The sequence below is a fragment of the Corticium candelabrum genome, chromosome 15 (assembly GCF_963422355.1).
Source record: "Corticium candelabrum chromosome 15, ooCorCand1.1, whole genome shotgun sequence".
In the NCBI taxonomy this organism is placed as follows: domain Eukaryota; kingdom Metazoa; phylum Porifera; class Homoscleromorpha; order Homosclerophorida; family Plakinidae; genus Corticium; species Corticium candelabrum.
Genome location: NC_085099.1, coordinates 3,465,402 through 3,477,901, shown reverse-complemented (window position 1 = coordinate 3,477,901; position 12,500 = coordinate 3,465,402). Strand labels below are relative to the sequence as shown.

At 43.2% G+C, this 12,500-nt stretch overlaps 2 protein-coding genes across 2 annotated transcripts in view; one reads left to right on the top strand and one right to left on the bottom strand.

Annotated features, from left to right (window-relative positions):
- Nucleotides 1-2,609, top strand: part of LOC134190950 (uncharacterized) — a 4,197-nt gene extending 1,588 nt beyond the window's left edge. The window contains exons 2-5 of the mRNA XM_062659503.1: nt 1,583-1,650; nt 1,726-1,770; nt 1,900-1,961; nt 2,594-2,609. Coding sequence (XP_062515487.1) covers nt 1,583-1,650; nt 1,726-1,770; nt 1,900-1,961; nt 2,594-2,609 — 191 coding nt within the window. The remainder of the gene's footprint in view (nt 1-1,582; nt 1,651-1,725; nt 1,771-1,899; nt 1,962-2,593) is intronic.
- A 3,421-nt stretch (nt 2,610-6,030) lies between these two features.
- LOC134190876 (aplysianin-A-like) lies at nt 6,031-10,517 on the bottom strand. Its single transcript, XM_062659413.1, has 7 exons — nt 10,324-10,517; nt 9,792-10,254; nt 9,048-9,140; nt 8,769-8,990; nt 8,264-8,366; nt 7,670-8,204; nt 6,031-6,496 (listed from the first exon to the last, which is right to left on the bottom strand). The coding sequence occupies exons 1-7, from the start codon at nt 10,475-10,477 to the stop codon at nt 6,237-6,239; spliced, it is 1,830 nt and encodes a 609-aa protein (XP_062515397.1). The 5' UTR covers nt 10,478-10,517; the 3' UTR covers nt 6,031-6,236.
- Nucleotides 10,518-12,500: the final 1,983 nt, after the last annotated feature.

Below are 12,500 nucleotides of genomic sequence, written 5' to 3'. Positions count from 1 at the left end.
ATAATATTCTACATACAGTTATACGTAGATCACCGTTCAATGATAACAATTATTGATCAGGAGAAACCATAATGTATAAACCACAGCTAGCAGTTTAGAGCAACAAGCCCTGCAATTTAAGGGCAACCTTCATGATCACAGTTATTAATAGTTGCAACCTTGGATACCGGATTGCAAGCTCACACGGCATTCTATTTAGGGCACTCGAAGCAAAAACTTTCTGAGGGGAGGAAGAGTCTGCATGCACCTAAGCTGTGTACGTTCTGAGAGGGAGGGGAGGTCTGTGCTTAAGCGTTAAATTCTGAGTGGGAGGGGAGTCTGTGCATAGAGGCAGTAATTTCCAAGAAGGAGGGGGTCACGATGTGATGTCATCCATACTCACTGCCTGGAGAGTAACTGCAATAGCCCAATGAGCCACGAGTTGTTCAGACGATTTCCCGTACTAAATTACTCTCTGTCCTCGTTTGGAAGTAAATACTTTAGGTTGAACCGAACCAAGTGCTCCTAACACACCCAAAATGCAGCAAGACACTATCTATGAACTAATCTAAGAAGGGTCTCTTTTTGAGGCTCCATGGTTCTATTGACACAGTCGATACTTGCGTGATAAGTTTGGGGTCACAGTTTGTTTTAGTCAATAAATCACAACTTCCCACCATATGTCTCACAATCCTTACCTTGAAAAGTGCACAGGTATCGGGCTTCCTCGCCAATCAGAGTTTACTTACACAGTAACTAAACACGACCACACAGGTAATTTGCTTTATTTCTCCGTTATGGTAGACGTCTGCAGTAAACGGTTGCAAAGGGTTGTGTCACGAAGTGACCGCTTTCATCTGAGAGATTGTTGATTTGGTGAGAGTTCTCCTTAAAACTACCTCTGAAACATGTTTAGCAAAGCTGTTTTTAAACAGGTTTAACGCTAGTCTTAAGGTTGTAAACATGTTTAATTAGACCCTATAGTGGAGACGCGCCCCTATTTATTCACAAACCGTTTGTCTAAAGATAGTTGAGCCTTCCACTAGTGCGTAAACCGGTTTAACAAGTGGTTTAAGCTGAACTAGTTTAAGAATTGACCTGTTTCCACCTGCACTATATTTTAAATCTAAACCGTTTTCTTAAACCTACTTCAAAGTAGACTTAGCAAAGTGCTTTAGGTTTCACTGTCACGTGACAGTAGCTCGCTTGTTTAGATGGCTTCTGACAACGCCATTTTGATGATATTGACTATTTCGCTGGGATAGAATTGACGTAAGGGTCGTTACCTAGGGGAAAGAAATCAGCAGCTACACACAGAGAGAAGACGGTGTCCTTGCTCATCGTCATGCAAATTCCTACTAGCAGATGATGACAACCAACAGATGCTCTGACTCGGCGACAGAGCAGCCCAATACTTCGAAGTAACTTACTAAGGCGTCCCTAGACGGTTTTTTTGCACATCCCGGATGTGCAAGTTCCTAATGGAAACAGCCACTTTCTTGAACTGGTTAGTTTTTAAAAGCGTTTAAGTTAAGCTAAGGTGCAGCTAGTGGAAACACGGCCTACTTGTATAATAGTGCAACTTTCTTGTTTGTGCATGCAGCTGCAGAAAAAATACAAGGTGTGAGTTTTCCATTTCCACATAGAGAAGATGGTTCCGAAAACTCTACCGTAAGTCAACTAATGTACCTAGTTAATTAAGAGAATAAAATGATATGGATTAATATACCTCAAAAACGTTGTCAGGTGTTCAACACAACTATCATACACATTGGAGAGATTGATGCAGAAGTAAGTTTGTAAATTGTTTGCCTGCCTGCCTGTTTCTGAAAGACTAGGTTTTTCTCTATCTGTATAGTTTCTTATATCGCCGTAAATCACGTGACCTCTCTGCCTTTTGGTTTGTAATTTCTCTTGCAGATAGCGGACATCATGCAATTTATTCATACGTTGAGGCCCAACGTCACAAATCCGTTTACAAGGCATCCGCCAAAAATTGAGAAGGTAGGATAGAAGTGTGTGTGTGTGTGTGTGTGTGTGTGTGTGTGTGTGTGTGTGTGTGTGTGTGTGTGTGTGTGTGTGTGTGTGTGTGTGTGTGTGTGTGTGTGTGTGTGTAGTTTATTCCCAGAAGCAGCACCATCTGCTACCAAGCGCGTCCACAGGTTGCGGATTGTGGAACAACCCTTAGATATAAGGGTTAGCTGTGAAATAAGCAGGCCTTGCCTGACGAATAAGCAGTCGCGAACAATCTGGTGGCAGTGTTATCAGAGAGTGATGGGATAACAGGTGGCAGTGTTATCTCTATAAAATGTCACAGATTCTCTATGACGACACTGGGCATGGCGAGTGCAGCCGCCTTAAATAGGCTGTTGCTACAAAGTCTGATTTGATTCAAAGCACCTTAGCACAGTATCTGTAAGCAGCTGTAGTCACTTTGGGTCTAATGAGAAGTTTACTAATTTGGGGTTTTAGTTTTCTGGTCAGCTTACTGCGTCCATACATGTTGTTTGGCATGTTGTAGTCTTACACTTGTCAACATATAACACGTACTGGAGGAGAGAGTGGAATCAGTTCTGCACACGCTCATTTCACTATAATCCATTCTATTGTGTAGGTTCTTTTATGCATAACTGAGTTTGGTCGTGTCGACCACTCACTCCACCGTGTGTGTGTGTGTGTGTGTGTGTGTGTGTGTGTGTGTGTGTGTGTGTGTGTGTGTGTGTGTGTGCGCGCGCGCGCGCGCGCGCGTCAGTGTATATACAGTCAAGTAAAGATTAATCAATTAATTTGTAGAAGGAGAGCGCTCTAACCATCAGAACAGCAAACTCAAAAGAGAATTGCTCCAACAGTACCATTGGTTCCATCTATTTCGACCCTCTGTACGACCATTTAATTATCTGCAATGGAATAAACTTCAAAATGATACAGTAAGACACAAAGTCTGTATATTCATGCTTAGAATCGTTAGTATTGACGTCAGAATTTCTAACAAAGAGTATCAATGTGATATAGAATGCATTCAATGGTCGATGGCGACAGCTGTTTACAACTATACAACTATGGGTTTTCGTCCTCCGGGGTGTATAGGTTGAGACAGAGAGATGGAAGACCGCCATACAAAGTCAGACCTACGCAATATGCTAAAGTCTAAGATTAGCATTTAATAGGCAGTCATCTACATAAACACACACAAAACGACACACACACACACACACGCACGCACGCGCACACACACACACACACACACACACACACACACACACACACACACACAGCTAATACAAACAAATGTCCCCACTCAGTTACTGTAATGTATTGATATTAAATCGCCGTCTAACGCATTTAAAAAAATTTCAGTTAACTCACTCAAAATGTTTTACTACAGGCATATTGCGATATGAACGGAGGATGGACTCTCATTATGAAAATCGATGGTAGGAAAAGCACATTTCTATACAACAGCTACTTGTGGACCAGTGATAAAGATACTTACAATGTTGATGCTGTTGACCTCAACGATGATCGCGAGGTCAAATTGGCTTCATTCTGGGCACTCCCGTTCACAGAGATGCTCCTAGGCATGAAACACAACTCACGTATCAGGTGGATAACCGTCTCTAAAATAGCTAATTCGCTGTACAGCCTATTGGCTGATGGTCAGTATCGAAGCTTTTCTAAAGACTTAGGAAAAAAGGAGTGGATGGCCATGATCCCAGGATCATCTCTTCAGATATTGCAATCGGGTATAGCTATTATGAGCCGTCCGTTTTTGTTGACATTTTACTCTTTGTTTTACCCAAATCCCCTACTCTAGTCCTCTACCCTCAGACCCCAAAACGATACGGTCAATATACTCCTCTCGCTCCGTCGTGCACTGTTCCCGTACGACATGACAACGCCGGAAACGTTGTCTTGTCATACGGGAACCAGGCACGACGGAGCGAGATTTTGTGGAGGCTAGACGCCATTCATTTTTAGTAGTCTGAGTAGCAACTGTCTAGAGTAGACAAGTAGATGTACATACACCAACAGTCTAGGTTACTTCTCATTTCACAATCTCAGCTCCTGTTCGCTTCTTCTAGAAACGTATCCTTCATCTCGAGGTCCGTTGTCTGCCACAGCGCTTCCAACACTTTCTCTTAGTATATTCTTGGGTCTTGCGTATATGACAGACTGTGCCTTCTCTGCGAAGAGACCGTGAGTCACTGACAGTCACCATACTCTAGAATACGACCCGTATATACAAATCAAAGTCCCGTTTGTTGTCAATCGATCGAGTATTTCTGCAATGCAGCAATGGTTGAACCGGTCATTCCCATGCACCCTCTATTGCTCCTTTATATTTCTTGTAAATACAATGTCGACAAACACGGACGGCCTCCAGACGAATTTGTGAAACTAAAATTTTAATCAAGTGTTTGTGACCTGTATTGCAGGAGGGTTTCAATGTCTTGTCGAGTCATACTATATACGGAGTTCGCATTGGTATGATTACGAACAATGAACGCGATTGTGCTTCAGCAGATTCGCGTATTGGCTTTGGAGGCAGAGGAGACGTTTGTGGTCCGCCCGGAGCTGCGAACAACTCGTGTGGAAATGTCTCTCCCCTCTCGGACTGTGCTCACAGCAGTCATGGTCCAGTAAACATTCCCGTATTTGGATACATATTGGCACGTTGAAACTGCAATGCCAAAATTATTAGCTAAATTTTTCTGTTAGCGCATGCATGCATGTTTCTAGCTAGACTGACACTAAAGGATTAGTAGGAATGACGATATGAAACATTGAGATGATTGAATTAACGTGCACGTGTTTAATACTAAAGCTAATTAAAATGTCGTGATGAGCATGTCAGCCCTGTCAAACTGTCTGTCTGTCTGTCTGTCTGTCTGTTTGCCTGCCTGCCTGCCTGCCTGCCTGTCTGTCTGTCTGTCTGTCTGTCTGTCTGTCTGTCTGTCTGTCTGTCTGTCTGTCTGTCTGTCTCTGTCTGCTTGACTGTCTGTATGTCTGTCTGTCTGTCTGTATGTATGTATGTATGTATGTATGTATGTATGTCATTGCTCTGGACGAATGACTGTGGTAGTAGAGAAAGGGTGGCTCAAGCATCAAGGGCTTTCGGAGCTTTGAGAACGGCGGTCATTATTGACAAAAAACTTTAAGATAACAACAAAGAGGAAAATCGACAATGCATATGTATGTCTGTGCTGCAGCGTTATGGAACAGAATGTTGGGTCCTTCTCAGAAAGCAAGAGAAGAAGCTGAACACCATTCACACTATCTATGCATTAGAAATATCTTGCATGGGCATTTCCTTGCAACAGGCAACAGTGGTCTGAGTACATCACATTGGCAGAAGTGAGGACGAGTTGGGGAGATGAAGAGACTACATCTGAGAAAGTGAAGAAAAAAGGTTGGAATGGTTGGGACACCTATTAAGAATGCCAGACCATAGAATACCAAAATCAACCTTAGTTGGATGGTTGCCTCAACCCCGTCCCAGATGTGGTCTAAAGATGAGATGGAGAGATATGGTGGAAAAGACTCTAAAGACATTGAAGTATCAGAGGAGGAATGGTATGATGAGGCTGTGAAGTCGAACCGAGATGGAGTACATTGCGTCGTGATGGTTTGGAACGTGAAGAGAGAGAATGAGGGTACATGCTCAGGTGGCAGTCAGGGATGTGATGTGTGCGGTGTGCTCCAGGACCTTAGAAGACAGAGTGACAAGGCGAGGCACAAGAAAAAAAAGAAAGAAACCTATAAGGAAACAACAGAGTGCAATCCAATGTCCAATCTGTTTCAAATGGTTCCGGAGTAAAGGAGGATTGATGGTTCACAGATGTTTAGATTTGTTTCCTCTTGGACGCAAGCGTGACCGTGTTACGGTTACGGGTAGCTGTGTAACAGGACAGAACAAGTGGTGTGTGTGTGTGTGTGTGTGTGTGTGTGTGTGTGTGTGTGTGTGTGTGTGTGTGTATGTTGGTTTAAACAAAAATATATGTATCAAATAAGTTGGTCACTGGTGTGTACATACAGTATTCAAGATCAAAGTAAGATGCCCACAGATATTAGTATTGAATTGCTATACAAAGACGACAGCCTAAAATGATAAATGTAGCCTACAAAGTCAAACGGCACAAAACTCTAATCCTGAGGCAGAACAAAGACGCGTCCATCTAGTAGCACAATCACGACTAGTCTAAAGTTGTTTTTCTAGCTAAGTTAGTGAAACCGTGCAGGGTTGAGACTTTCATATGCTACGGATAGAAAGGAACCCTTCTATTGGCGTAATACGATTCTTTCATTGCTTGCATCTCAGATGGCGATAAGTAGGAAGAAAGATTGAAGTAAGTGGTCAACATTGTATCAGCATGCTGTAGTGCACCTTCAACCCATCCCTGCTGAATAGAGTAAACCGATCCACAGATGAAGATGTCCTGGTCCTCGTCCAATCTAATAATGTTTCTCGTTACTTCTGTGTAGTTGTATCCAGGAGCCCACAAAGCATATGACTCACCTAAAACAGTAATTAAGTTACAATTTTCACAACAAGATTTGTCCGCGTGCGAGTGTATTTGTGTATAATATGTCTATAGATGCTGCTCTGCCGCGTATACATCTCTATATATAATACTGTCGTTGTTGCAAAGAGGTTAAAGAGAAATGAAATCATGCTGATATCAGAATTAAAGGAACGCTGTCTCTGTAGCTTGATCAAAGCCGTAGATATTGGGCTGAGCCGCTCTGCATGCTCTGGTCCGGATCAAAACCCGATTTAGAGAGCTCTTTACCGTATTACCCCACCTAAAAGGGCAGGGGCTCTTATTAGACCATTGGTACTAAGTGCCTTTGTTACACATTGGTACTATGTGCCTTTTTACAGTGCTCTCAGGGAATAGGGTAGAAGCCATGGAATTCCCTGGAGTGCAGCGTTTCTAACTGATGCACAAAGTAGTAACTGTTGTCACTGAAAATTTATCTGTGAAGGGAGCAACCAAATCAGAATCAGAAATATGGATAGCAGTGATGTATTCTTGCATCTGCAATCCTCTAGGGAATTCCATGGCTTCTACCCTCCTCCCTAACTACACTGCACAAAGGCACATAGTACCAAATGTTCTAATAAGAGCCATTGCCCCTTCTAGGCGGGGTAATAAAGTAATTAATTAAATAGAGCTCTGGTTCAATTGCCTTCCTCTACGTTTGAAAGATTAAGTTTTAGTACTTCGAGTTCGTAAACCCCATGGTTATAACTAGTAAATGAAGCTGTATTCTACTCGCTTCAGTGCTACGAGCGTGTGTGTGTGTGTGTGTGTGTGTGTGTGTGTGTGTGTGTGTGTGTGTGTGTGTGTGTGTGTGTGTGTGTGTGTGTGTGTGTGTGTGTGTGTGTGTGTGTTTATTGTAAATATCAATGTAAATTTTGTTAATTTTGTCTATCTATTGTCAATATCCTTAATTAATCATTAACTTGTTGATAGAATGTAATTCTTTTTTAACCACAGGCATGCGTCGATGTGATAAAAAATAGTTAACTAAAATATCACCAATGTTCCACATCATAGGCGGATGGAGAGGCGGGGTCTTGGGTTTCAGGACCCCTCCTCTTGAAAACAATCTCTTACCAACCATCTTATACTCGTGTACAAATATAATAGTGTCCGTTTTGCATGTATGTATATATGTATCTTACTTGGCATGTAAGGACCATATCCTTCAACTTTTCTTGGTAGCAGATCATTGTCCCACACCATAATCCATCCGAAGTATGGCCGACCAATGACTTTCTCTGTTGTGTTGTGATTGAGAGCCAACTCTCTGACTGCTTCCTTTACCAGAGTGTCAGTCATAGGAAATATGGCCGAATTAGAAGTGGGAAACTTGTTGAAAGAGTCGGAAGCCAAAGTTTCCCAAAATCTAGCAAACGGGCCGTCATTGTAAAGCATGACGAACGAGCGGTTGTTGACAGCTGGATTTGGTGCAGTGAAGTAATATGTTTGTCTGGTAGGAAGGCTAGAGACGGAACGACCTTGAGTCAGGTTTAAGTATTGCAGACTCTCTTTGCGCCACCATGGCTCTTCAAACGCTAGAAATATTTTAGCAGCTTGATGACTTATGACCGCATCTACCAATTGCCTCTTTGGAGATGTCCACAGTGCGTCCCAATGTATTCTCTTCAACTGTGATCTTGTCACAGCCAAAATAACTTTATGAGCAAAGTATCGTACCTCAATAACATAGAAAGCCATAGTGAGTGTCACTGTAAAACTAACAATGTAGCTGTTACCTTCTTCCGCGTCTCATAGTTGTAGGTTGTCAGTTGATACACGTTTCCCTTGCTTTGGTGCTTGCACTCAATTATTGCAGTTACAGTTGTATTCTTTTTAATTCTAGATGGAGAAATAGATTAATCTTACTAGTACTATCTTCTCTTGCATATTTCTTTCCCTTCCTCTCTCCTTCCCATTCTCTTTCTCATATGATTTATTCTTTAATCTGAGCTCGCAAGCACGCACACACACACACACACACACACACACACACACACACACACACACACGCACACACGCACGCACACACACACACACACACACACTATAAAGTAGTAGCGTCTGTGTGTGTGTGTGTGTATGTGTGTGTGTGTGTGTGTGTGTGTGTGTGTGTGTGTGTGTGTGTGTGTGTGTGTGTGTGTCTGTGTGTGTGTGTGTCTGTGTGTGTCTGTGTGTGTGTCTGTGTGTGTGTGTGTGTGTTTGTGTGTGTTACTACGTAGCTAGAAATGCGTAGAACCATACCTGCCACCCAAGCTTTCAAACCGCTTTGCTAGTGTTATTGGTATTGCTGCCATTCCATCAGTCGGTGTACTGTAATTTACGTCAATGCCCGTAGTTAATCGAGTCTCTTCAATACCGGTAGCAGCATTGTAGTTAATATTTGCAATTGAATATCCATTTCCGTCTCTGACATAGTTGTGTGCGTCATCACTGGCATTTGCTAAGTTGAAAGTATTCAACGTTCTAGTAAACACTTCAATAGTTACATTCTAGGATAATTAAAGCAACATAACAGGTTACCCGTAATGAAGCAGAGGAAACCCATCGACTGTCATCATCTTATCTGGATCCCGATCCATCTGATCTGATGGTACGATAGCTTCCATCACTTTCCTAGACATATTTTTAAGTAACAGGAGAACTCACTCCAAAGTCAACGATCTCTGAGATGAAAGCATGACTCTTCATGACACAACTCTTTGCAACCGTTTACCGCAGACATTTACCGTAACGGAGAAATAAAGCATTGAAATTATCTGTGTGGGTGTGTTCTACCCGTATAAGTAAACTTTGATTGCTGGCTAGCAAAGAAGACAGACGCCTGTTCACTTTTAAAGAAAAGTATTGTAAAACATATGCCGGGAAGTTGTGATGTATTGACTAGAGCAAACTGGAACCCCAAACTTATCACGCAAGTATCGACTGTGTCACACTCAATGTGTCAATAGAACCACGGAGCCTCAAATTAAAGGGGACTTTTTAAAATTAGTTCATAGATCGTGTCTCGATGCATTTTGGGTGCGTTAGGAGCACTTGGTACGGTTAGACTTAGATAATTTACTTCCAAACGAGGACAGAGAGTAAGTACGGGGTATCGTCTGAACAACTCGTGGCCCCATTCTCTGCTTCTGTGGCTGGCTTCCTGCAGAAGATACTAGGTCTTGTCTCTTTCTGTCAGCAAGTTTTAGTATTTGGTGAGAGTTCTCCTCTAATTAGATTTAGAATAATCGTAAACTGACGATTTTGTCACATGCATGCACTTGCCTTCCAACTTGGCGAGGAGTTAGATCTTCTTCGTCCTTGTTTAGCTTGTAAGCAGCTTTTCCTGCTGTCTTAAGATCCTTTTGCTGAACAAACACATTGCGCAGTAAATATGGTCTGGCCTCGTTTTCTTCATCCGCAGGAAACGTTACGGTAACAATATTCATTTCGTTGATCACTTTTTCTGTGTAAGTTTGAATGTCTGGAATGTAGCGCATTCCACCCAGTTCTGCGACGTGGGACTCGATGCCCGGCAATTTTTCTGAATACAGTCGTCCTCCGATGCGATTGGTCGCCTCCAGTACTAGAACTTTGTGTAGTGATCCTTTTTCTTTTTTGAGGCGGTAACCAGCAAACATTCCAGCGGGGCCTCCGCCGACGATGATGATGTCTTGGACCTCCGCGTCATCTAGAGAGCTCGTATTACACTGTTGGTGCACCACCCTCTTGGGCTTTGAGTCGCAGCCTACAGCAAGAAACGTTAGCTATTTCGTGAAAGCATGATCGAGGTTCGAGACAGTTTGCTTCAACTCACCACGTAGTCGTACTGCTAGTACTATGGTTGCTATACCGAAGGCAATAGTAAAGGAGATGACAATGATCTTGATAACTGTGTAGCAGCTACAGCATATAGGACGCTTTATCTCGGGGTCCAAATCTCTGTTGATCATCTGGTCTTTTTCCGACATTACTCAGACACTGACTCTCGCTCATGCAGCCGCCGTAGACTGCCTTGATATCCGTGTGGCAACTTGTCAAAGCGGGTGTCTAATAAGCTCTTACGGTCCGAAAGACCCGTAGACTATCACGTGTTGACCTTTCCCAAAGTTTTCAATTATGTAACGACGTTCGTCCATTTACATGCAATTACATAACGACCGCCCACAATTCATAACTAACCACAAACAATCTCTAGAAATTCGTAGAAAGAACTCACAGAAACGAAACTCACATCTCTGTAGACATTGAATACACATGCATCTACTGACGGCACACCTGACCCAGTCTGATCCCATATCTGCTTGAGCGGCTGCACACACCCACATTCTGTTTAAACAAAACCGCACGACAACTATTGTCGTTCACGTTCTAGCACTACGAACACGTTCCTGGTCGTAGCTACTCTAAAACGTTCGAAACATTCGAACTCATGAGCTTCACAATGTAAAAACTAGGTATGCAGAACGATATCATACCCTCCTACAGGGACTGCTTGGTCGTGGGGACTTTGGTGGGGAAATTATCTCGGTTCTCGGAACCGTTTAATTAACTATGGCTAATTTGGTTTCGGCCACCTGCTGGGACTATTTGGTCGCGTAAACTATTTGGTTTCGCATTTATTGCGCCTCGAATCGGCACTCTCCAACTCTTGCAGCTGTACGAGACGGACGCGAACGACGTGACGATAGCCATGATAATTTTTGCGCGTTTCCCAGACGTCTCGATGAGCCGAAATCGAGTGCGGCCTGCTTCTTCGTTTGTATTAGGCTTCATATGAATACCAAAGTCATCACGACATTGTCGATCGCAATTTTGCGTGTTTGACGTTTCGTTTTGAGGCAAACCTCGGCTTGTCTGGTAGCGGGCGTGTCGAACGTAGAGCGACGCCCCTATTATCTGACACCATCAATCATCGGACAGCCGTGCAAGAAGTAAACGAAGTAAGACTGAGCTTTGTTAAAGCCCACAGTAAGAAGGATTAGTAAAGACTGTGATTCCAGACGCAGGACTTCCAAAGGCTTGAAACGGTTATGCTAGAACGGTAAACGTGATCCTACTCTGCGACCCCGTTCATCGGACACCACCATCATTCACCGGACACGACCTCCCCATGAAAACGCAAAGGCAATTCTGCAACTTCGCACCTGAGATAGGTTCATAGGTGACAAGCTAATACGACGACATTATCAGTGATTCACTGTCTCCGTTTGCTACTCTCAAGAAGAGATAGCGCACGCTCAATGAGTCGAAGTAACGCCCCTTTCGTCGGACAGTCTTTGCAGCAACTGTCTGCAGGTAACAATGTCGTGAGAGACAGTTGGAAGGAAATATCGTACGGCCGCCAAATCGTTTGACCTTTATTTGACTTAGCAGCAGTTGTTAGCTGAAACTGCTGAATTTTCTCTGCTGACAAGTTCACTCTGTTGGCATCTACTAAAGTAGGAAAAGTAATAGCTGGCAGCGTGGGAAAAATCTTGAATCTCCCTAACTATACATCGCAAACAGATAATTCTAACATCATTAGGAAGTTATTGATGACAAGAAGACAAACACATAGAGCTTGTTTCTGACCAGTATTGCACAACTACAGAATTGGCTACTTCCTGTATAGCACGCGATGTGATTACGCCCTCATGACCAATTAGAACGATCACCTGTGACTTCACACGCGCCGCCAGATCAATTGTGGCATTCTAATCACTACAGGGGTCATCTGTTCCAGAAACAAAGGCTTCTTCGCTTTTTGAAGTCTCTTCTTCTTTACGCCTTACTTCAATGAGAACACGGTCGACCGCTTCTTAAACTATCCCGTCGGTCTCTCGATAGAGCTTTTCTACTTTTTGAATGACGTGCTTGACACAGTTGGCCCATTTCTCAGCTGTAACCTGCGCAATGCCTTCTCTCGCAAGCTGCTCAATTCCCGCCATGGTGAAATCCTTGTTATGAGATGTCACATAGCCCTTGACTTGTGCCCAGATTAGCTCGATCGGG

Bases quoted from the DNA above. Each gene is read 5' to 3' on its own strand.
- LOC134190876 (XM_062659413.1), bottom strand. From the start codon at position 10,477: ATGTCGGAAAAAGACCAGATGATCAACAGAGATTTGGACCCCGAGATA. The intron at 10,255-10,323 runs GTGAGTTGAAGC...TTCTTGCTGTAG, and splicing joins ACTAGCAGTACGACTACGTG to GCTGCGACTCAAAGCCCAAG. The intron at 9,141-9,791 runs GCAAGTGCATGC...AAATATGTCTAG, and splicing joins ACTCCTCGCCAAGTTGGAAG to GAAAGTGATGGAAGCTATCG.